The 22101-nt window shown below is 34.2% G+C and overlaps 1 protein-coding gene across 50 annotated transcripts in view; it reads left to right on the top strand.

Moving 5' to 3' along the window:
• The window catches only part of MEF2C (myocyte enhancer factor 2C), a 184335-nt gene that overhangs the window by 74589 nt on the left and 87645 nt on the right, over positions 1 to 22101 (top strand). For 19 of the 50 annotated variants that reach the window (XM_073993800.1, XM_005557348.3, XM_073993779.1 and 16 more), the window contains one exon: positions 5572 to 5767. In XM_073993800.1, coding sequence (XP_073849901.1) covers positions 5714 to 5767 — 54 coding nt within the window. In that variant the 5' untranslated portion in view covers positions 5572 to 5713. Of the gene's footprint in view, positions 1 to 2238; positions 3801 to 5157; positions 5204 to 5571; positions 5768 to 22101 lie in introns of those variants that run through there. The other 31 variants (XM_073993801.1, XM_073993789.1, XM_073993781.1 and 28 more) reach the window with 6 other exon arrangements.

Below are 22101 nucleotides of genomic sequence, written 5' to 3'. Positions count from 1 at the left end.
TGCATAGTACACAAAGGCCTCTTGGCAGGAAGGAGCGTGGCAGGTGTGAGGAACTGGAAAAGATGGTCAACATTATTTATTATTTGTATGTGTGGTACTGTGTTACTGAGACTTGAAGATGATTTGAAATTCATCATATTGATACTAAATTGGAATAAGTTGGGAAAATAAATTGGCATATTGCATGATGGTATTTATCTAGTGGAAAAGAATGGCTGTTCGTTTATTACCCTTAGAAGAATGAGTCTTGGGTATGTGATTTGGAAATAAACTCAAATTGCCCTCATAGCTAAGGTAATGGTACCTTTATAAAATACATGGTAAGCTTAGAGAGAAATGGATAACTTTCTTTTTTTTTTTTTTTAAGGTTTTTCTTATTTTTTTTTAAATTTATTTATTATTATTATACTTTAAGTTCTAGGGTACATGTGCATAACGTGCAGGTTTGTTACATATGTATACTTGTGCCATGTTGGTGTGCTGCACCCATCAACTCGTCAGCACCCATCAACTCGTCATTTACATCAGGTATAACTCCCAATGCAATCCCTCCCCCCTCCCCCCTCCCCATGATAGGCCCCGGTGTGTGATGTTCCCCTTCCCGAGTCCAGAGAAATGGATAACTTTCAAGGCCAAGGAAATACTCCTCAACTCAAGACATCATGCAGTCGAGCATCTATAGGAGTACTAATCTGGTTATACCTTTTGAAGGTCAGAATAGCTCTTATTGGAAAAAAAGTAAAAGTTCTGCCTGTTCCTTTTAACCAAAATATAATTGCATGCTTCATACATTTTTCAAACAAATCACAAAATAGAAAGTTAAATGTAATTAGATGTAACATATTGACCAAAGTTTTCCACTTAAAAAGATAATGAATCATTTAATTATTTGATTTAGCAATACCAGGCTTGCAGCAACTGGGCTTATGATCATTTTTGCCCCTTACGATGTATCCTGTTTGTATTTATTTAACAGTATTATTTAGTGTTGTGAGTGTTGTGTGATAGAGTATGCTCAGTTTTCAGCTTTGAGTTTTTACAAAACATTATTTGAGGATGCTAGTGTTAGTGAAAATGTAAGTCAATGAAAAAGATATTTGCTAATACGAATAAAAGAAAACCAGAATTTTTTTTGAAAACTGGCATCACATATTTCAATGTTTTATCATTATTCATAGGCTGTTTTTATTTAAGTGACTGCATTGTACTTATTGTAGCAAAATACATACTTTGCAAAGATAAGTTTAGCAGAAGAGAATTAATTTCTTCCCACATCTTTTAATGTGGCATGGCAGTCTCACTCTAAGATCAAAACACATAACTGAAGGTTATGTTTAACTTCTAAATCAAAGTGTTGTGGGAAGATGATTGAAATCTGATGATGACTCAGATCCACTTGATATGTGGTTTTCTTCCTACAGAAACCTTATGTAGAATGCCATTTCCATGTTAGAAAGAACTTAATAGCGAGGAGATTAAATAGTTTCACTATAGATGCAAAGTTTGTGTTATATACTTTGGTTCCTAGTTTGAATTTTTTTAAAGAACCTTGAGAGTCTCAATAACCGTAAGAATCTTTTCCCCCTCAGTATATCTTTTTTTTTTAATGTGGGAGCAAACAAATGATTAGCATATTTTACCAGCATGCATTGATTTTTTTTTCCGCCGGTTTTCATAATTTTTTTTTTTAACCAAAAGTTTTCATTTATCTATTTTGATTCTTTGCTTGCATAGAATTTTTCATTTGCCTCAAAGGGTAAATTCCAATTATATGACTGCATTAACTGTGTATGATGATTTTTCTAAGGCCTGGTAAACAATAATTAAGATATATCTGCTACTTCAATGAAGTAACTTTTTTGTTTTCTTATTTTCATTTCTTAAAGCAATCGTAATAAAACACTAACCTAGAGCTGACATGGATTTTTCTCAGGTGTTTTAAAGATGGAAATTAAAAATCACGCCCCAGGTCTGAATTGTCCTCATTGTCCCTTATCTGAACCTCTCCAAGGCCTCTGTGTGTGGGGTGTGCAGCACAGCGCACTCAGACAGTTCTGCTCAGAGAAGGAAGTGGAGAGTTTTGGTTCCCATTTTACACTTCTGGAACAGTTTAGGGAAGGAAGCACCTTTACACCTTTTATTGTTCGTGGTTGCTGACATCATATCCTTCCCTGACCAGTCTGTGTGCGTGTTTCCTGCCATTCTGTCAAAATTCTTCTGTGCTACTGGGAGAGATTTGTAGGAGGGAAGGAGGGAGGAAGAGGGCAAGAAAGAGTGAGGGAGGGAGGAGGGAAATGGAAGGGGGAGGTATGTGTCACTCAAGGGAACTTGTTTGTAAATGAGATAGCCCAGTGGGAGAATGATCTTTAGCATCTGTCCAGAAGAAATTCTTCTCGACTTGGGTCTCAAACCACTTTGCCTTCATCTGCCTGCTTATGCCAAACTCAAAATGAACAGAAGCCTGCCATAATGAAGTTCCCCTTTTTAGTAAGCAGCCTCATTTTAGTTTTCTTTTATCTGGGTTGGCATTTTTTTTTTTTTAAGAAAAAAAAATGCAGAAGACTGTAACTCTATAGAGTGTAACTATACTAGAACATTTTTTCTTTTTTTTCAATTACTGATTATTTATATGTAGCTCTGTCATTTTCTAAGAATGCTTCTTTCCTGTGGAAAAAAGTAGCGGCAAGGCTGTTGGAATTATGTTAAGCTTATGGTTGATTGTACATAATGAAAGCTCTCTGCATAACTTGAAATTTTACTACATGTAGGCAAGCTATTATAATCCTTTTTCATATACACACAAAACAGTTTTACAGATTACTAAAGTTAAATAATCTCTTTCTTCACCTCTCTAGGCCTCTTACAAATTAGTACTTGAAACTGACCTTATAATATAGTTTTTGCATAAAAATTAGGTTAGAGAAAATGTGCTAAGAAAACAATGCGTGAGCTGTTGTTGACCTTCCTGATTCTTTAAATTTTACTGACAGCTTTGAAATGTGGTGACCCATAATCAAATGTTCTAAACCACGTTTCATGATAGACTTTACTTCATGACCAGTTACTTAGTGTCATCATCACCACATATTACTCTGCATGTGTACTTCATACCAAATTTTGCATTTTAGAAATGTTCTGAAGGCAATATCTCAAGAAATATTTATTTATACAGAAAACAAAAATTTAGTCCTATTGAAATTTAAACTTGCTTCTCTCTACATTGCTTTGCATATTTCAAAAAAGAGAATATATTCAATGGCATTTTTATCAAGCACTTATATATGCATAGATACATACACACATTCTCTTTGGCAAAATTTTTTTCCTGCATGTTGTAAGAATTTTTTTTTTTAAAGTCCTTGCTCTGCTCTTTTAAAAAATGGTCTCATTCAAAGTTGTGAAATATGGGGTGGTGATATGGAGGAACTCTCCTAAGTTTGGTTCGTCAGGAACTCTCTGCCTTTCTGAGACTTTTCTCCAAAGTTGTTTCGCTGCTTGTTTGGTTATTTGTATTTTGAAATCAAAATCTGTAGACATTCTTGTCTCTTCTGCCTTATCACCACACTCTAATCTGCTCACCCTGACCCTCCACCTTGAAGTGAATAAGCGCTTAGGCAGCCATAGTCCTGTAAGCCGATAGTGCCACCGGCCTCAGCTCAATGAAAGGAAAGGAAATTGTCTTATATGCATTTGCTGTGGATTCATGCATTGGCTTTCTGTGATAGAGAAAGCTTGTTTGTATCTTTGGCGTCTTAAACATGCATGGGAAATACAATTCTAACATGCTGCTTGCTTCTAAGGTAAGACTATAGGAAACACAGGAAAGTTGCCCTATTGAGTGACATTTAAGACTTTTTCTAAAAATAGTTAGGCGGACAGTGTCTAGCAACATCAAATATATGATGCAATTATGCTTTGTAGGTTTTTCATATTTTAATGTGATTTCAATATGTTATAACCATTTTTCTGTGTATTTGTCAAATGTGTATTATTTCTACAACTCTTTAAAATTTTGAACCACCTCCAACATTTAAAATTACAGCTGGAGCAATAGTTTTTGATGAGCACTGTGTGGTCATAATGTTACTCAACATACATATTCTGAGAGGCAGAACCGAGCTGCAGTTTAGCAGAGAGGCATGGGGCAAAGAGAAGGGATAGTCTTAGTATTTAAGCAGCACTTAATCCACCAGAACTAATTATGTCATAATAGCTTCTGCAATTAAATAATCACCAAAAACTAAAAAAAAATACCCAAGGTGATAAAGAATTTAGAAATTAAATTAAAGAAATCAAAAGACAGCTAATGGTCAGACCGAATGTGTAACAGCCTTCCTGTTCCAAGAACTTTGAATTGGAGCCAAATAATCTATTAAATAGCCAGGACATTGGCTTAGCATTACATAATGCATGTGGGAATTTATCAGGTCCGTTGTCAGACACCAGCTAAAATAAACAGGGAAATTCTGAGCAGTGTGTAAAGTTGTTGCATTCATTGACCTAAGACGAAATAGAATAATTGGAGCTGTTGCTTGAAGAAACCATTGTGGAATGCTTTCTTGTTAACTTTCACATTTCAGAGCAATTAACTTCCATTATGTTCAAGTATTTTCAGATATAATTTAAAACCAAGTAAAGTACATACTTTTAATATTCTGGGTTTCTTGGACTTATCTCATGTTATTGATGATCATTTCTCTAATTTTAATTCATGACCCAGAGATCGCCAGTATGTAATATGAAGCTTCTGCAATTTTGTATCTTACTCCACAAAGACGTGATGTCTGTTTGTAAATATTTAAATTTAGAGGATGGATGGCCTGTTATAAAAAGTGTGGTATAATTGAAGAATAATCTTAATTTTGCACCATTTATTTTCTATCAATGCTTATCTTTTTTGATTCTTGTTATCTAAGATGTACTTTAAGGGCTTTCAAAAAGAAAAGATCTCACTGCTGATAGATGCTTGTAACCTAAGATTAAATATTCCATATTATTTTTACGGTGTTCTCACAGCAATAATTTTTTTAAAGTAAGAGTAAAGGATTTAGATTTAAATTAGTTGACATTTACATATATCAAACAGCACTTTCATAATCGTCCATCCTATTTGCATAACGAGAGACGTTATCACCTCTGCTGTCAAAACAGGAGATTGTTTTCCCTTCAGAAATGAATTAGCTGCCCTACTTAGCATACACAGGTACATAAAGGTTCATTAACTCTCTGATTTAGGTAATTTTTCATAACAGAAGGGTGAAATTGTCACCTAATTTCATTTAAAAGATTAGGAAACTTTTTACAAAAAAAATACATTTCAAGTGTTAGTCTTTAAAAAAGCATCACTTAAATGACTTGTTAAATTACTTATGAGATTATTAAAAAATAAAACATTCCTACCTGATATGCTCCTGTCTGTGATACACCATATACTTTTAACAAAAAGTTGTTTTTATTCATTTTATTGCTTTAGCTCCATATAGCCTATTTCCTTGATAAAATTAGAATATGATAGTTCTTATGAAACTGACTTGCTGTTAGAGTGGTATTTAATTTTTCTTTTTTGTTCAGCAGGAACGAATGCAGGAATTTGGGAACTGAGCTGTGCAAGTGCTGAAGAAGGAAATTTGTTTGGAGGAAACAGGAAAGAGAAAGAAAAGGAAGGAAAAAATACATAATTTCAGGGACGAGAGAGAGAAGAAAAACGGGGACTATGGGGAGAAAAAAGATTCAGATTACGAGGATTATGGATGAACGTAACAGACAGGTGAGTGGAGTAAACTTTCTTTGTATCATTATTTATTAATTATATTTTCTCCACATATGTTAAGGGTACAGAAAATATTTTGAATCTGTAAACATCTATTAAGAGAAGTTTGGGTTAATTAAATGTGGCCAGTTAAAGTGCTGATAATCTCTTATATATAAAGGAGAAAAAATCACTTTATCTGTCAGAAATACAGTTTACACATTTGTGATCATTCACTTTTTACTTCAATACAAATTTTAAATGGGAAGTGTGCTTGTGTGACATGAATAGTTTGATAATTAAGAGTTAATCAGCACAACATTGCTACATTGCACGCATCATCAAACAAAGATATCCTTATATTCATGGGAACTAGACCTTTTGTGGTCATTCACTTAAAGGTTTATAATATGGGATAAATATCCTGTATAAAAATGGCTTTCAATTTTATTCATAGTAAATGAGATTTTGAAGAACATCCAAACATTTTAACATTGTGCTGACAACAACAACAAAGAAAACACCCACACAAGATATTAATAACTTAAAACATATAGGCAAGAACTATCAGTTAATTCATACCATTTTAAATCTGAATTTGATAAACATAGAGGCAGATGGTGTTATAATTTTTTTCTGAAATGCCAGTGATAATGTCTGTGTGATACAATTAATCTGTTGTGAAGACTTTACACATTCAAATGCTCAGTTCAGCATTAAAGACTTGTATATCATGAATGCCTGCAATTTGACTCTATTTTTCTTCACACTTGGGGAGAGTGGATTTAGTTAGGCTATATAAGGACAGCTGGATAGCTTGTCTAACATTAAATATTAAATAATGGTCCTGGGAGAAATTAGAGTAGTGCAGGGTCCCAACCATCTCATATGGATCATGGAACCTGCAGAGAAGACGTTTCTGAACTGTGAAAGAGAAGAATGTTTTGCCTATTGCTCAGTTACACTGAAGAAAGGCTACACAGTAGCCACGGGGACAACTACCAGACTGTAATTTCCCCACAAATATAGAGGCTTATGTCCTCTATTGTCCCTTTTTGTCTTCTTGGACATACAAATGGGACTAGAACTGATTGATTCATTTTTTTAAATATAATGTTGTTTCATGAGTAAATTATATTGAATAGGAATTATTATTTATTGCATCAAAGTCAGTATACTATTAAAAGTAGAGAAACTTTTAGGTTTTCAAGTTTATACTCCTCTAAATTATTGTATATTTTCAGGTACACATGACTTGAACTAGTTTTGGCTGCATGTTTAGCTAAAGGGTGAATAATACTAAGATTTATGGTGGATTCCTTTAGTGTTTTCATGCGCATCGTTTCTTGCTGTGGATCAAGCCAAAAAGCAATAATTGCGTCAATAGAAAACCACTATTTTTTAATTGGCCTATAGCTTGAAATTGAAATTAAGACTGAAATATTGAACATCATGTAACACTGTTTGGACTTTGTTATTTGGGCCAGAACCAATTTTGAGTACAGTCAAAAACATATGAATGAGCATTTACACTTTATTACCAACATCAGATAATTTTTAGGTTTATGATATTCATTGTATCTTGTTTTGCTTGCAAAGTTAGAAGATAATTTTTGCAGGTTGAATTCATGAGCTTTTATTATGCTTTATTTTTAAAAAACAGGGATCCAAGATTTTTTAATTTCTATTTTTAATTATTATGGGTAGATAAGAGTTGTATTTAATATGGGATACATGTGATGTTTTGATACATGTATACAATGTGTAGTGATCAAAATCAGGATAACTGAGGTGTGCCTACCTCAAGCATTTATCATTTCTTTGTATTAAGAACATTCCAATTCTATTCTTTTAATTACTTTTAAATATACGATAAATTCTTATTAACTGTAGTCACCCTATGTACTACCAAATTCTAGATCTTATTCATTTTACCTATTTTTATACCCATTAAACATCCTTACTTTATCCCCTCCCCGCTCCATGCCCAGCTACCGTTCCAAGCCTATGGTAACCATCAGTCTACTCTCTATCTCAGGGAGTTCAATTAAAAAAAAAAAATTAGTTCCCGCACAAGTGAGAACATGCAAAATGTGTCCTTCTGTGCCTGGCTTATTTCACTTAACATAATGTCTTCCAGTTGGTTTCACCCATGTTGTAACAAATGACAGGAATTCTAGGGATACAAGAATTTTAAAGCCAGGAGTGGTAGTTCATGCCTGTAATCCCAGCACTTTTGACAGGTGGATCACTTGAGCCCAGGAGTTCAAGACCAGCCTGGGCAACATAGGGAAATGCAATCTCTTATTTAAAAAAGTAAAAAAAAAAAAAAAAAAAAAAAAAAAATTGGTGTGGTAGTGGCACGCAGCTGTGTTCCCTACTACTTGGGGATCACTAGGGCCTGAGATGTCAAAACTGCAGTGAGCCGTGATCATGTTACTCCACTTCAACCTGGGCAACAGAGTGAGACCCTGTCTCAAAAAAACAAAAAGAAAAAAAGATTTTTAATATCCTACTTTTGAGCTAATAATTGAATATCTTTATTTATATACAGTTGCAGCTACAGTGACTGTTACTCTCATCCAGGTTAGAAGTCATAATAACTTTAGAAGAAGAAAACTTATTAAATTCAGCTTAGTTTGACTTACCATTTTTTTAAATTCTGAAGACAGATCTCTTGATTTTATTCTTTAGAATTTAGGATATATTTATTCTTTTCTCCAGTCTTTAGATACAGTAGGCCTGTAAGTTCAATGCTTTTAAACAGAATTAGTAAAATTGAAATCTGCCATGTTTTAGTATATATTTCAGTGATTATTTTAGAGGCTATTGACAATTTCAAACATCTTACATATAAATGCTTGTCTTGTGCACCTCTCACCTACTATGAGAGCGGCTTTAAGAGTCGTTTGGGAAAGAGCCTAAAATATGTAGGGCACTTCTAATAAACAAAACCAGCAAATCCAAAACAGCATATCATTTTTCTTTGCAACATGTGTAGCGGCATCCCTAACCTGGGCTTGCTTTCAACTGTGTATTCACATGTTGCAAAGAAAAATGTTAGCTGCTTTGCCCTCTTTGAAGCTGCCCCACTGTAGACTGTCCAGTAGAACCTCACTCAATGGCTCGCCGTCATCGTTTCTTAAAAGCTGTCAAAGACTGCTCTCCATTGCACTTGTTTATTTAGCTATACACAGAACAAGGTATGTTTTTTCCAGAAGAAGAAATACTGACTTCAAGTGTGAAATGAAATATTACAGCACTGACGTGATAAGTTGTATATCATTAAGAAATAAAACTGTTGTGAAATAGAATGGCTGTTTAAATTGAATTTTACCTTTACTTTAGCCGTCTTTCATAATGGAAGTAGGGAACAGCTCAAATTCAGAAACATCAATACATAAAATAGTTTAGGTGAGAATAAAAATTGACAGCCTTTTTTTATTTAAAAAATTTTTGGCATTTCCAAGTTTACAAAAACTATTTATTTTCAGTTTCAAGCTTAAACATCATGGATTTCTTAAGCAAGTATGTAAAAATAACATTATGAATTGTTCATTTATCTTACAGAAATTTTCAGACAACCTAATAAAAGTAATTACCAATTATATGCCAAGAACTATATATATATATATATAATTCCAATTAATTTTTATTAATAAGTCCCATTTTATGGCTGAATAATTCATTTATTTGTGAAATCAACAAATGTTACTAGACTGCAGTGTACCTATCACTAAGTATTCAGTGGTGAACAAGAATCTCGTCCAGTTTATCCTCTGCTTTAGGGGGTCAGCGAGCTTTTCTGTAAAGGACCACATAGTAAATATTTTTAGCCTTGTGAGCCATATAGTCTTTGTCTCAATTACTCAACTCTGCCCTAGTAGTCTGAAAGCCGTCTGCAATATGTAAATGAACCTGTGTGGCTGTGCTCCAATAAAGCTTTACGGACAAAAACAGGACATTGGATTTCACTTGTAGGCTACAGTTTATGGACCCCTGATTGAATTAAACAGACATGAAATATGAAAATATATAACAAAAATTTCACTTATATGTGCTATGAAAGAATAATAGAAGGTATTTACATCAGGGTTGGAGAAAGGCCTGAGGAAGTGCTAAAAGATGAGTCAGAGTTAGGCAGGTGACAGCATTCCAGAAGCAGTATTTGCAAATCTCCTTAAGAGAGGAAAGAGCTTGACTGAGGAGCTGAAGGAAGACCAGTGGGACTTGAGCCTGGTGTATGACTGTAGAGAAATGAGAGAAAAGATTGGATGTCAGACAGGACCCAGATCTTGCAAAGTTTTGAAGGTCCTATTAAGTTCTAAATAACTGGCTCAAGATCGTACAGTTAAAACTGGGAAGTGACCAAGATCTGAGCCCAGATCTCTCATATTCAACACAAAACAAATCATGCTCTTTAAAATTATGTCATGATGCATCTAGTGTAATATAATAACTAAGAGCATGGTTTTGTGTCATTGCTTTTCCCAATTACATTATACCGCATCCAGCATAATCAAATGGCTAAGAGGCATGGTTTTTAGAGACATACAAACTTGGTTCTTGTCCCAGTTCTGCCACTTACTAGCTATATGACTCTCTAGCAAGTTACTTAGCCCCTCTGAGCTTCAGCAGTACCCTCATCACTAGAGTGAGGATTAAACAAAAATAGTACCTTTCTCATTAGGTCCTTAAGATAATTAAATGAAGAAATAAATGTAAAGTTCCCACCACCTAATAAGTGCTCAATAAATTTACCTATTAGCTATTCCTATTAAGACTCAGGTTCTTTGAACCATTCGCTATTATAGTTAATGTGATTTCTATCAAAACAACTCTTGTGCTGTGTAGCACAACAAAGAATGTTACCTAAATCTTCATTTCATGAGGGTTTTATCTTAAAAGGATATTGAGGAGATGGATGGAAAAGTGGAACAGGTAGAGCAGAAACACAAAGGAGCCTTCAGAAGCTAACAAGGGGCTAGAGAATGATACCAGAGCAGGAGCGAGCTGATGCAAAGAGGATAGTGTGTGGACAGGAAGGAAAGATCACACAGGACGTTTGCAGAGAAGGATTTATGACAAAGGATGGGGAGAAGTCGTTTCCTAAATTTTATGCTTGTGGGAACTATTTTCAAATATATGTTACTGACCGAATTATTTTTAACTACTCCTCACCATTTTTATCACTACCAGCTTCCAGCTTATGCTAACACTACAGTTTCAGTCTCTCAATCGGCATTTTTTTTTTTTACCCTTGAAATACCTCCATCAGTTAGGCAATCATAATCTTACCCTCTTTCACATGGTACCAGTTTTTAATCATGCTCCTGAAACAGTTAGATTTTTTTTTCTGTGACACTTTATTGTAGTTTACAATAGCATATATATGCAGGCTTAAAACATTCAACAGCAAACTTGTTTTTATGCACAGATGGTTTGGGGAGGGATTTGTTTCATTTCTTTTGTCTTTACATTTTTTTAAATTAACAAATAATTGTACATATTCATAGGGTACACAGTGATGTTTTAATACATATACTGTATAGTGATCAAATCAGGGTAGTTAGCATATCCATTATCTCAAACATTTATCATTTCTTTGTCTTGGAAACGTCCAATATCCTCCTTCTAGCTATTTCAAACTGTAAGATACATTACCTGTAGTCATCCTTTGGTGCTATAGAGCACTTGAATGCATTTGTCTTATCTAGCTGTAATTTTGGATCCTTTAACAGTTTTTAAATGAGTCTTGTCCTTATATGACTCTTTCTACAAACAATATATTTAGAAATCTGTTATATTAGGAAGAAATATATATATAAATCAGGCATGCTTAGCCTAAACCTATTTACTTGTATGTTTGTATTTGAAAATTTCAGCTTTCCTACTCTGAAGGACGGGAGAGGTAAACCCAAATTTATTTTTGCAACTTGTTATAAAAAGACATTTAAATATTTGTCAGATAACACAGGGCTTAAAATAGTAAGTTAAGGAAGAAATATATTTAAATGTCTTAAGTTTTCTTTCATCAGATCTGGAACACTAATAGTTTTTGCCAGCAAACAAAACTTCATATAATTATCAGTGCAATAACTGGAGCACAAATTAAAGACAATTAGCAACATTCTCCTGTTAATAGAACAGGAGAATCCCCTTATGACTAAAAGAATTCAGAGTTCATAGCTGTTACATTTTCTAACTTCCCCTTTTCTTATGTCCCCGTCTCAGTCTCTTTATATGAATTATAAATTATATAAGATGAACTAGGAAAAAAGCTGGAAAAATGTGTTCAGTGTAGATGCAGCTTCTGACAGTTTCTACATACTGATGTGTTTTTAAACGAAATCTGGTCTATTCGACACTAAACTGAAAAAAATAGATGTATAGATTCCCTCAAGGGACTCTTTAAAAACAAAAAATTTTACTCCTTACTTTTTCCTGGTTTTCACCAAGTTAATTACAGTTCTAAATTTGGGAGTTACATTCTAATAACCTAATAGAAAATTTGTTAAAAGAGAGATACATTCACTCTTTAAATGTGACTAACTGGATAATTGAGAAATACAAATTAATTGCTTCAAAATAATAATTTTTCGGTGAATTCCAGACCATAAGTTGGAGAATAGATAGAAGATGCAGTCACCACTGCTAAATGCACTTTTTTTGGCCACCTCCACAAACCGAATTTCCAGACTTGCAAGTTTTTCTTTAAATACTGTAGAAGAATTACATTTGTTAATCAAGAAGTATCTGGAGTCTCTTTCAGACCTAGTGAATAAAAAGTTCAATCAGCGAAAAATTGATTTTCCCATCTTTTAATCCAAAATAAGCCTGCGAATACCTCACAATAATGATGATGATGATTGTTTTTTCTTAGTATCATTTCTTAATGGGGAGGAGCTACCTGCCTCGCCAACACTTTATTAAAAATTATACTAAACTTATTTCATTTAAATAAAATTAGGGCAGATCATAGTCATATTTTAGGACATCATACTCGTCAGAATTGAATTGTAGGGTCTAGTGCTGCATATTGGAGATGCCTTCTTAAAAGCTCCTCATGCATATAAGTTAAATCATTCTTTTATTAATCTTAAAATTACCAAGGGAAAAGTTTTTATTCAAAGATTTGGAATTGCTGGTGACTGAAGAGGTTGAAAAAGAAAACCAGAAGGGAAAATGACCCAAATAGTACTTCTAAGAGTTTCAAAATTTAAAAAAAAAAAAAAAAAAGGCAGTAGGCAGAATGCTCAGATGTACGTTTAACAGCTGTGACCTCAGGCCATTCATTTCCATTTTATCCCTTAGCATTCTGAAAACAATTCACAAATAGTCTCCCCACCGTGTAGTGGGATCACAGCAATAGTGTGCCACGCCACACATTTGCTCTTTATCCCATTTGGTGCATGATAGTTTATATTTATGTCAGCTAGATCTACTCCTTTACTGCCAGAAAGATATTGCTCCAACCCCCGTCAATCTCATTCATTCACTTTCCTATGGTAAGAAATCTGAGAGAGGCCAACATTTTCACAAGGAAAAGAGGAATTGTCTCTTGTAGAATTCTGTCACTCTTCTTTGAACTTGAGGGCCTCAAGGGTTTTCATTGTTTCCAGTTCTAATTTGTGTATCTCACATAATTTCTACTTAAAACAGTAATTTTAAAAGAATATAATGCTTTTATTTATTGTATGTCATTTTGTGTAGAAAGTTGACACTGAATGGCCCCTTTCACCTCTGGGAGTGCATGCACACACAACTCTGTCTGCTACAAGTCACCTTTAGCTTTGCAAATGCACCAACTGTGTGACATTGTATTACTGAGAAACCAACACTAAAAATAATTACATTATAAATAGACTACATAAACCCAGAAGTTTCTTCCAAACTGTAGATTAAAAGACATGATGCTAATTGTTTCAAAATCCACGTCCTCTGCAGTCTGAACTTCTTTAACATTTAGTTCAAAATGAAACTACTTCCAAAATTATTATGTAAAAGTATTTTTAAAGTTTACATCCCAATGTATTCTTGTTGAAGGTAGTTTGGAAACTTTTATTTTTTCTGAGGATAATGGCTTTCGCAAAAATTTTTTAAAAATATAAGTAAATTAGACATCATTAAGGAAATAAATTAAAATTTCATAATATGTAATGTGTATTTGTGTTTCTTTTGAAATATGTTGGACCATTAATAAGAATTAGAGAACCAATCTAAATGTTTGGAAATTTGACTTTTAATTTTAAATTGGAACCGTTTAACTGAAGAAATCACTAACATTTAAATAACATTTCAACAAATGTAACTGTTTGGAAACTATAACGGAGACAGCCTTCTGTCTTGCAAGGATTGATTTGGAAGGCCCTGGGGGAGAAAATATTGGAGTTAGGAGGTAAAACCTAAGCTATTGTGGAAAGGAAGAAGTTACACTCTTCCTGTTATGACAGGAAAATGTAGACAAATGTGCTTCCTGAGCATTTGCTCAGCAGGGAATGAAGTATCCTTTGACCTTTCCCTTAGGTACATTTGGCTTTGTTGAACTAGTAAACATGTTTTTGCCCCCCAAATTTTAATCTGGTTTATTTGATTCTTCTCAGATTCAAATTATATCTCTTATGTAGATGAGATACGGAGAAACAGAGGTATTTATTTTATGACTGCATCTGCAGATTGGATTTAGAATGAAAATCAACCCTTTGACGAACCAGGCAGATCTGAGCAGCACATATAAAAAATGTGAAGCCTGCTGTGTTAGTCCTCTTTTCAAAAGGCAAAACATTCCGAAGCCTTAAAATGGGCCACAGTAAAATCTCTTAAATCCTGATCAAGTTATAATTTTCAGTCATCCTTCTTCCTTTTCCTCATGTAGACAAATGTATCAGAATTTAGCTGTCACAAATTTTAAAACTCAAACTCCTGTGAGTTTGTTAATAAACACTCGTTTTATTAATGTGCATTTGATTATTTAATTTAGATCTAATTGTGATTTATTATTTTTCATCCAGTGCATAAGATTTAGAGTTTTATTTTGGGATTTGGGATGTTGACTTAGGGCGAGGGATTGGTAGAGTTCTAAATTCCACACTCTAAGCCCCTATTTTAATCCTTTTATCATGTTCAGAATTTTAGGAACTACTGCTTGAAAATTCTTTGGAAATACTACTATGTTTCAGTGAAACGAGGCTCACTTTGCTTGAGGGTAATGAGGACAATAGTCCCCTTTGCAGCAGAACACACTGCTGTCTCATCCTCGCAAGTTATGCTGGAGGGTTACAAGCACGTGGTAGCAGTCTGCTTAAAAGAGTCCCTCGCTGCCCTTTAAAGAGCCTTTCATTTACGATGGCAGGCCCCGTCATTGTATAAAGGAACGCTTGTCTAGAACACAAGTCTGCAGAGGCACTGCTTCCTCCCACCGAGAGTAATCATCGGGCCTAAAGCTCACAAGCCTTTCTAATGACAGAGTGAATTAAACAAAATAAAACTGAAGAGGAATACTTTAGAACACTTGTGCCATTACTTACTGTCAGGAACAAGGGAGGTAGAGAAAGAGCATTTAGGAGGGCATTTCCCTTTTTCCCAATTAAAGATTGTCGTTGCAGACTCTTGACTCCAGCCCTAACCCTTTAAACACATAGGAAGACCTGTGGCTCCTGGATTACAGAGTGTATTGTATCTGTGAACTGTCCATCTGTCACTCATTAGTCATTCTGTTTCCTCAACTGGGAGGAAACTGAGAGATTATCTAGGTGGGGGGATGAGGAGGAGGAGTCGACCTGAAATATTTTCACAGAATGAGGGTTATATTTATCATAACTCTATTTGGAGGGAAAAAAATGATAAAACCTCAAACCTTTGAAAATAGAATTAGCTGGGTATACGAGTCCCAAACACGTCTTAAAACAAAGAAACTACTATTTATGAGTTAAAGAATAGTGAAAATAAAACAATAAAAAATTATCCATTCATTGAGGACCATAAGGTTCAATTAAGATTAGGCTAAAAATATTCTGATTGGTGGAAAGAAGTATTTGGGACCCATAGATGAGATTTTTGTTGCTTCCCTTCATGATATGTCTGAAGCAATTTGGAATTGGGCCTCAATTATTATTATAGATGTGAGTAGCTGCCGTTTCTAACAGTCCTTTTCTATCAGAACTCTTTCCTGTAAGGTGCAAGAACTACCATAGTTAATATGGCAGGAAAGTTCTCCTGGGGTGACTTTATGAATGGGGCCGGGCCTGGGAGGATGAGGGAGGGGGCAGGCGTGTGGAGTGGAGAAAGATTATGAAATGCCCTTTCCATTGCACAGTAGTCAAACTAATTTCCCTACCCTGTAGGAAATGATACAGGACTCCTTCTCTGTTTTTAGAACTTGTTATTTACATTGCCTGTGTAAATCAGAGGCCCACCTTTTTTATTCTAACTGTAAGCAGACCTGTATTTACTACCAACCAAAATTCTTCCCATTTTCTGAAATTAAAATAAACATCCATAAATATAGAACTAGTTTGTGCCCACTAGTGCATGCATGTGGTTCTCAGTGGCTGTAGTGGGAATGGCCGGAGCGTCTGAGGGCAGAGTTGGCTGCAGAGTCTATACAAAAGTAGCTTTGATTTACTGTCAGAACCTAGAAACCAACTTGCTCTCAATTTAGTGTTCTTAGTATTATTTTTTGACTTTAACCTAGAAAGCAGTCCTTACGTTAATTAATATGTTATACATTACTGTGCTTGTACTTACCAGAATTTCTGATGGTTGTTAATGTAACATTACAAATGACAGTGCCTGCACATTGCTCAATAAACAGTTGACTGGGTCGATATCGAGCTGAACTTCAGCCCCTAAAATCCATAGTTATCTAAAAGAGGGAAGGAACACTGACAAACAGAAAGAAAGATGCATTTTGTGTGAAGAGGGTTGGTTTTCTAGTCCATCTAGGACAAGTTTGGAGACCTTGGATAAGGCAATTCATGTCATTGTTTACAGTGTTCATCTGAAAAATAGGGATGATAAACTGTGCTAAAGAATAAGTTCAAAGAGATACTGTCGAATGTAGGGAGATAATTTATTATAAAATCTTTGAGCTTCTTAGAAAAAATCATCAAATAAGCAACACTGTTATCTAAAAAAAAAATAAGAAATATGATATGCTTCACTTGCACCAACAAACCCACACACAAAATTTGACCCAGTCCATTTTTTCTCCTGATTAATTTTACCAAATGTAAGTTTTTACTGTAAGTTAAAATGACACACACAAAAAAAAACAAGTATGTGAAATTGCCCTCTCTTAGTAGCAAACTTCTTGTTGACATAGTCTGAGCATCTATAGAAATTTATTTTCAGCTATTCATTTTGAATTATGAAAAACACTATAATTCCTCTGTTCATATATCTATTCATTCTATCAACATATATTTATTTAGCCAAGTATTATTATTGGATGTCACATTACAACAGTGAACAAAAGATGGCCCAGGTACTCAAGAAAAGCTAGGATATAGCTAAGAGAGACACTCTAATCTAGACCTAAGTAAATAATGGTAACACAAGCTGACAGGTCCTAGGAGACCAGTCTTTTACAGTATGTTTCAAGAAGCGACCAAGCCTGGTGCATCAGAGAAGATACTACTTGCCTTGTAAAGTGTTTCACAGTTAACAAGTTAATTTACACTTGTATTATATCCCCTACTTGACCTCTCATAAAATTCTATATGATGCCTGTTATTACCTCCACTTTCCAGGTGAGGAAACTGGGGTTCGAGTAAGTTAAGCCATTTTACACAAGGGCATACAGCTCATAAAAGGCAGAGCTGGGACTTGATTTTCAATTTTTATGTTTTTCTTTCTACATTGCACTGCCCCAGTCATGATGCATATATCCTGCTTCTTTAAAATTTCTTTAATAATGTGAATTTTCTATTTTATCAATCTGGATAATTATTTTCTGTGCATTTTCAGTACATCCATCATTTAATGTTGTCTACTCTAATTCTTTACAGTCTTTTGTGTCTCTTCTAGCTACAAAAAAATTATTTTATTTCTTGAAATATGGAAACTAGAGGCGATAATGTATTGGTGGGATTGAGTAACTAAAACATAGGAGATTCTGTAGGGTGCATGCTTGGTGAACCATATTGCCATTGACTCTTAACTCAAAGCTCTATGATACCTAGGCATAGATTAAGAATATCTAAAAATTAGAATAAATATTTTAAAGGTCTCTAGTTCAACTTCCTGCTTAATTCAGGAACCCCTTCTACACCTTCCTTGATATGCAGCTGTATGTGAACATATTCAGAAATGAGCTGCTTCCTGCTTGGTGAGACTAGGTCCACTCTTAGGCAGTTCTCATCACTAGATTTTCCCTTGTTTTGAACCTCTTTATGATTTTCAACAATGCTTACTAATTTTGCCTCTTCACATGGGCATATGCTTCAGACCTTAGAAAATGTTTAGCATTTCACTTTTAATTCTATTTTTTCTGAGTTATACATTCCAGATTCTCTCAATGGTTCCTCATGCAAAATTGTTCTCAGACCCTACATCAGTCTGTTTGCCATCCTGTAGATGCTCTAAATTTTGTCAGTGCCTTCTTAAAATGTAACCTTCAGAACTGAATACACTACCAAAGATGGTTCTGACAAACAAAAAGATCAGTAGGATAATTAATATCCACTATAGAACACTAAAACTTTAGATTGTTTTCCAAAATTCCATAATTTTCTCCAACCTGACCTTTTGTAATTGTTTTTTTAAAAATATGAATGTGGACTTTAAAATTACCTCCATTTGAGTCATCTTGATTGTGACCCAGCTTTCTAAAGACTGTAGAAGGCGCTATGGATATAGACTCTATCACCTACTGGGTTTGCTCAAGCACCCAGATTCACATTGCATGCAGATCTGATAAGCCTGCCTTCCTATATCCCCCATCTAAACCAATGACAAAAATGTTTCCTGGGATGGGAAAAGTACTGAACTCCGTGGCACTTTACTAGAGACTTTTTGATAAACTTAACATTGATCAATTAAGTCGGCCTCATTAATTATAGTTCATCAGCCATATTTAAATCAGCTAAATTACTACCATCCAGTCTCAAATTGTGCATGAGGATTTCATCACTTTTCCAAATGGTTATTCTTTGAAAATCTGAACTCATCAGAAAGTTCAATACATTTTTGCTGAACAAACTCAGTCATCCTGAACCCATGGATCCTCCCCATTCTTTCTGTATCCTGTGATTGTAAAATTAAATTTTTATCTTCAGACTTTTTCATCTTTCATGATGAGTCATCCAGGCAGGGGATAAAAAAGAAAAAACTTTTCTCTGAACTTTTTGAAGTATATTTTTCTTGAGGTCTACAGCATATTTACATGTATATTTCTCTCCAGATATCATTTACCTTCTTTATTATAAATTCCAAGATAGTATAATTACTTTATCTTAAGATTTGTGTCACTAATAAGCTAAACATTGTAGTAAAATAAAGGTATATGTGTCCAAAATATCCTATTTTTGGGAGATTAAATTATTTAAAAGGCAAGTAAAAAAGTGTCTACTCTAACATAAAATTATACCGAAACATTCAGACTTCAAAATAGAGTATTTCCATTCCATAATCCACTCATTCAGCAAAGGTTCACTGAGTGGCCACTGGTCAGAGTCTGTGAGAGGCCTGAGGGAGGGTCTTTGGGGAATTCAAGTCTGGCAGAAGGGAAAACTCATATACAACCAACTTTGTAATAGTGGAGTAAGTCTGATAATAAACATTTGTAAAAAGTGCTGGAGGACTACAGTGAGAAAGTTTTATCTGAATGTGACAAGGAAAGCATCAAAGAAAGAAGTTGGCATTTAAACTAACCCTTACAGCATGATGGGAGCATCCAGTGGCCAGGTGGAAAAGGAGAGATGGGAGTAATACCACAATCAGCTTTCACCAAGTCAAGATTAGAAATAACCAGTAAGGTAGATTTCATTTCATACTCATCTTGACTGAATTTACATCTATTATTATTTTTCTAACTGAATAACTGAATTCACTCAACTCTAGATAAAAATACGAATTCAGATTATTAGACCTGACTGACTGAAAATATAACTTTGTTGGCCAAGTCATGCATTTTGTTCCAAATAAAGAAAATTCCTTTTAAACGTTACGGAATTAAATGACTTTTTCTCCAGCCACAAGGAACTGATATGAACAAGGGAGATATTATTTTATATAATGGAACCCACAGTACCTAGCACAAATGTCTGACATAGAGAATATTCAATAAACATTGCTTAGCATAATGTTTGACATGCAGAAAATGCTTCATAAAACTTGGCCAAATTATTTTTACACTTTTTGTGAATAGACTTTCTTAAATTTTTAGTAACTGGTTTGTAAGGTGCTGTATTTAATGAATGTTTCTTTTCTCAAATTTCAAATTCTAATTTCTGTTTTTCCTTCATACCTAATAGATTCTAGAGCCATTATCAACATAAGATGTATGATATCTGTCCTTATTCTAGGATTTAAAAGTCAGGGCCACTATAAAACTTAACATACCATCATCACATTTGGGGCTATTTTAAGATGCAAAAAGATAAAGAAAAGACATAAAATAAAAAACTTACAGAGTAGTTCTGCTTTCTATGCTATATCACGCATTAAGTCTCTTTAATTTAATAACATGTTGACTTATGTACATCCTGGAAAAGAGTGACTCTTTACCTAACTACTGTGAAAACCTCTTTCTGCCTCACCTAAGGTTCCAAACATGTTATTTAAAAAGAAATATGGACTTGTCCCCCATTACAAACTATTATCAAGTTAAGAAAAATGTAATCATCACAATGCATTATTTAAGTATAAAAGCTCAGAATTGAAATCTTTGTCATTGAGTGGCATATTTTAAATGAAGAGTAATATTCCAGATCTCTTTAGAAAGCCTAATGCTTAAAAATAATTTTATCTAACTATGAACAATGTGAAAAAGCATTATAAAATACATTTTGAGTATGCTATGAAGATTATGAACATAATGCAGAATTAAATTTAGGGCAATTAAGAGTAGATTTTGAAGATATTTTCTTACATGCTTTAATACAGTCATCATTTCAGTTTGCAGTTTTAAATTGCAGAAGCAGCTATATGCACTGACTTCTTTGACGGGTATTATTAAATAAGTATGCATTATCTAGCAGCCTATTTGGTTACACAAAAATTGAGGAGCACTAAAAGTAAACACAAATAGTGGCATTAATGATATTTCTGTACTGAAATGTACTTTGATTATGAGTGTTGTAACATGCAAAATCCTGAGGTCTGAGTACAACAGAAACCATACTGTATTGAGACATTCCACATGCAGTTTGTGGTCATGAAGTCTGATTAAAAGTGGTTTTAGAGATATGAAACTATGTCTATGTCAATGCCTTCTGTAATGAACGTATTCTGTAGCCTATTTCACTAAATAAAATGCCAATATGCAGGTATAGTTTCATATCAAAATTGGATAATTAGCCGGGCGCGGTGGCGGGCGCCTGTAGTCCCAGCTACTCAGGAGGCTGAGGCAGGAGAATGGCGTGAACCCGGGAGGCGGAGCTTGCAGTGAGCCGAGATCGCGCCACTGCACTCCAGCCTGGGCGACAGCGTGAGACTCCGTCTCAAAAAAAAAAAAAAAAAAAAAAAAAAATTAAAAGACATTCAGTACAGCTCTGTGTAATTAATGATATTATGTTTAATTATTCATTCCAAAAAGTTGGTTTTCAGCCCATCCTTAATATCAGTTATGACTCATCTGAATAAAACAGAATAAACTTTTCTAAAGTAGTATGATAATCAGATATGAAAATAAAACACTGGCTATATTTTATCAGAAGTACTTTAGAAAGATAATCAATAAAGATGAAATAGAAGGTGAAACAATGACAATTACAAGAGAGAAGAATTATCCAAGTTGAAACGTAAATAACGTAACTGAGTAAATACTGACTAGTTGATATGGGCTAGTAAATACCTAAATGCCTTATTTTCCAAAGGATGGTCACTATAGCTTTATCTTTCGATAGCTCAGCTTGATCTTTCTATCAATCATAATAACATCCTCGAATAGCCATAATTGGTAAACTCTTCAAGTCACCAAGACGAGTATATTCTGCTAGTTCTTTTTCAGTTAAATCAACTAAGAAATTTATGGGAACTAATATTTATTGAGCACCTACTCTAAGCATTATACTCAATACTATACACACATTATTGGATACAATCCTCACAACAACCCTAAGAGTAGGTATAAATCTCTGTTTTACAGATGTGAAAAAATCAAACTCAAAGAACTTTATTTAAAGTAAGGC

This window comes from Macaca fascicularis, chromosome 6, assembly GCF_037993035.2.
Source record: "Macaca fascicularis isolate 582-1 chromosome 6, T2T-MFA8v1.1".
Taxonomy (NCBI): Eukaryota; Metazoa; Chordata; class Mammalia; order Primates; family Cercopithecidae; genus Macaca; species Macaca fascicularis.
This window is presented reverse-complemented; position numbering and strand designations above follow the sequence as displayed.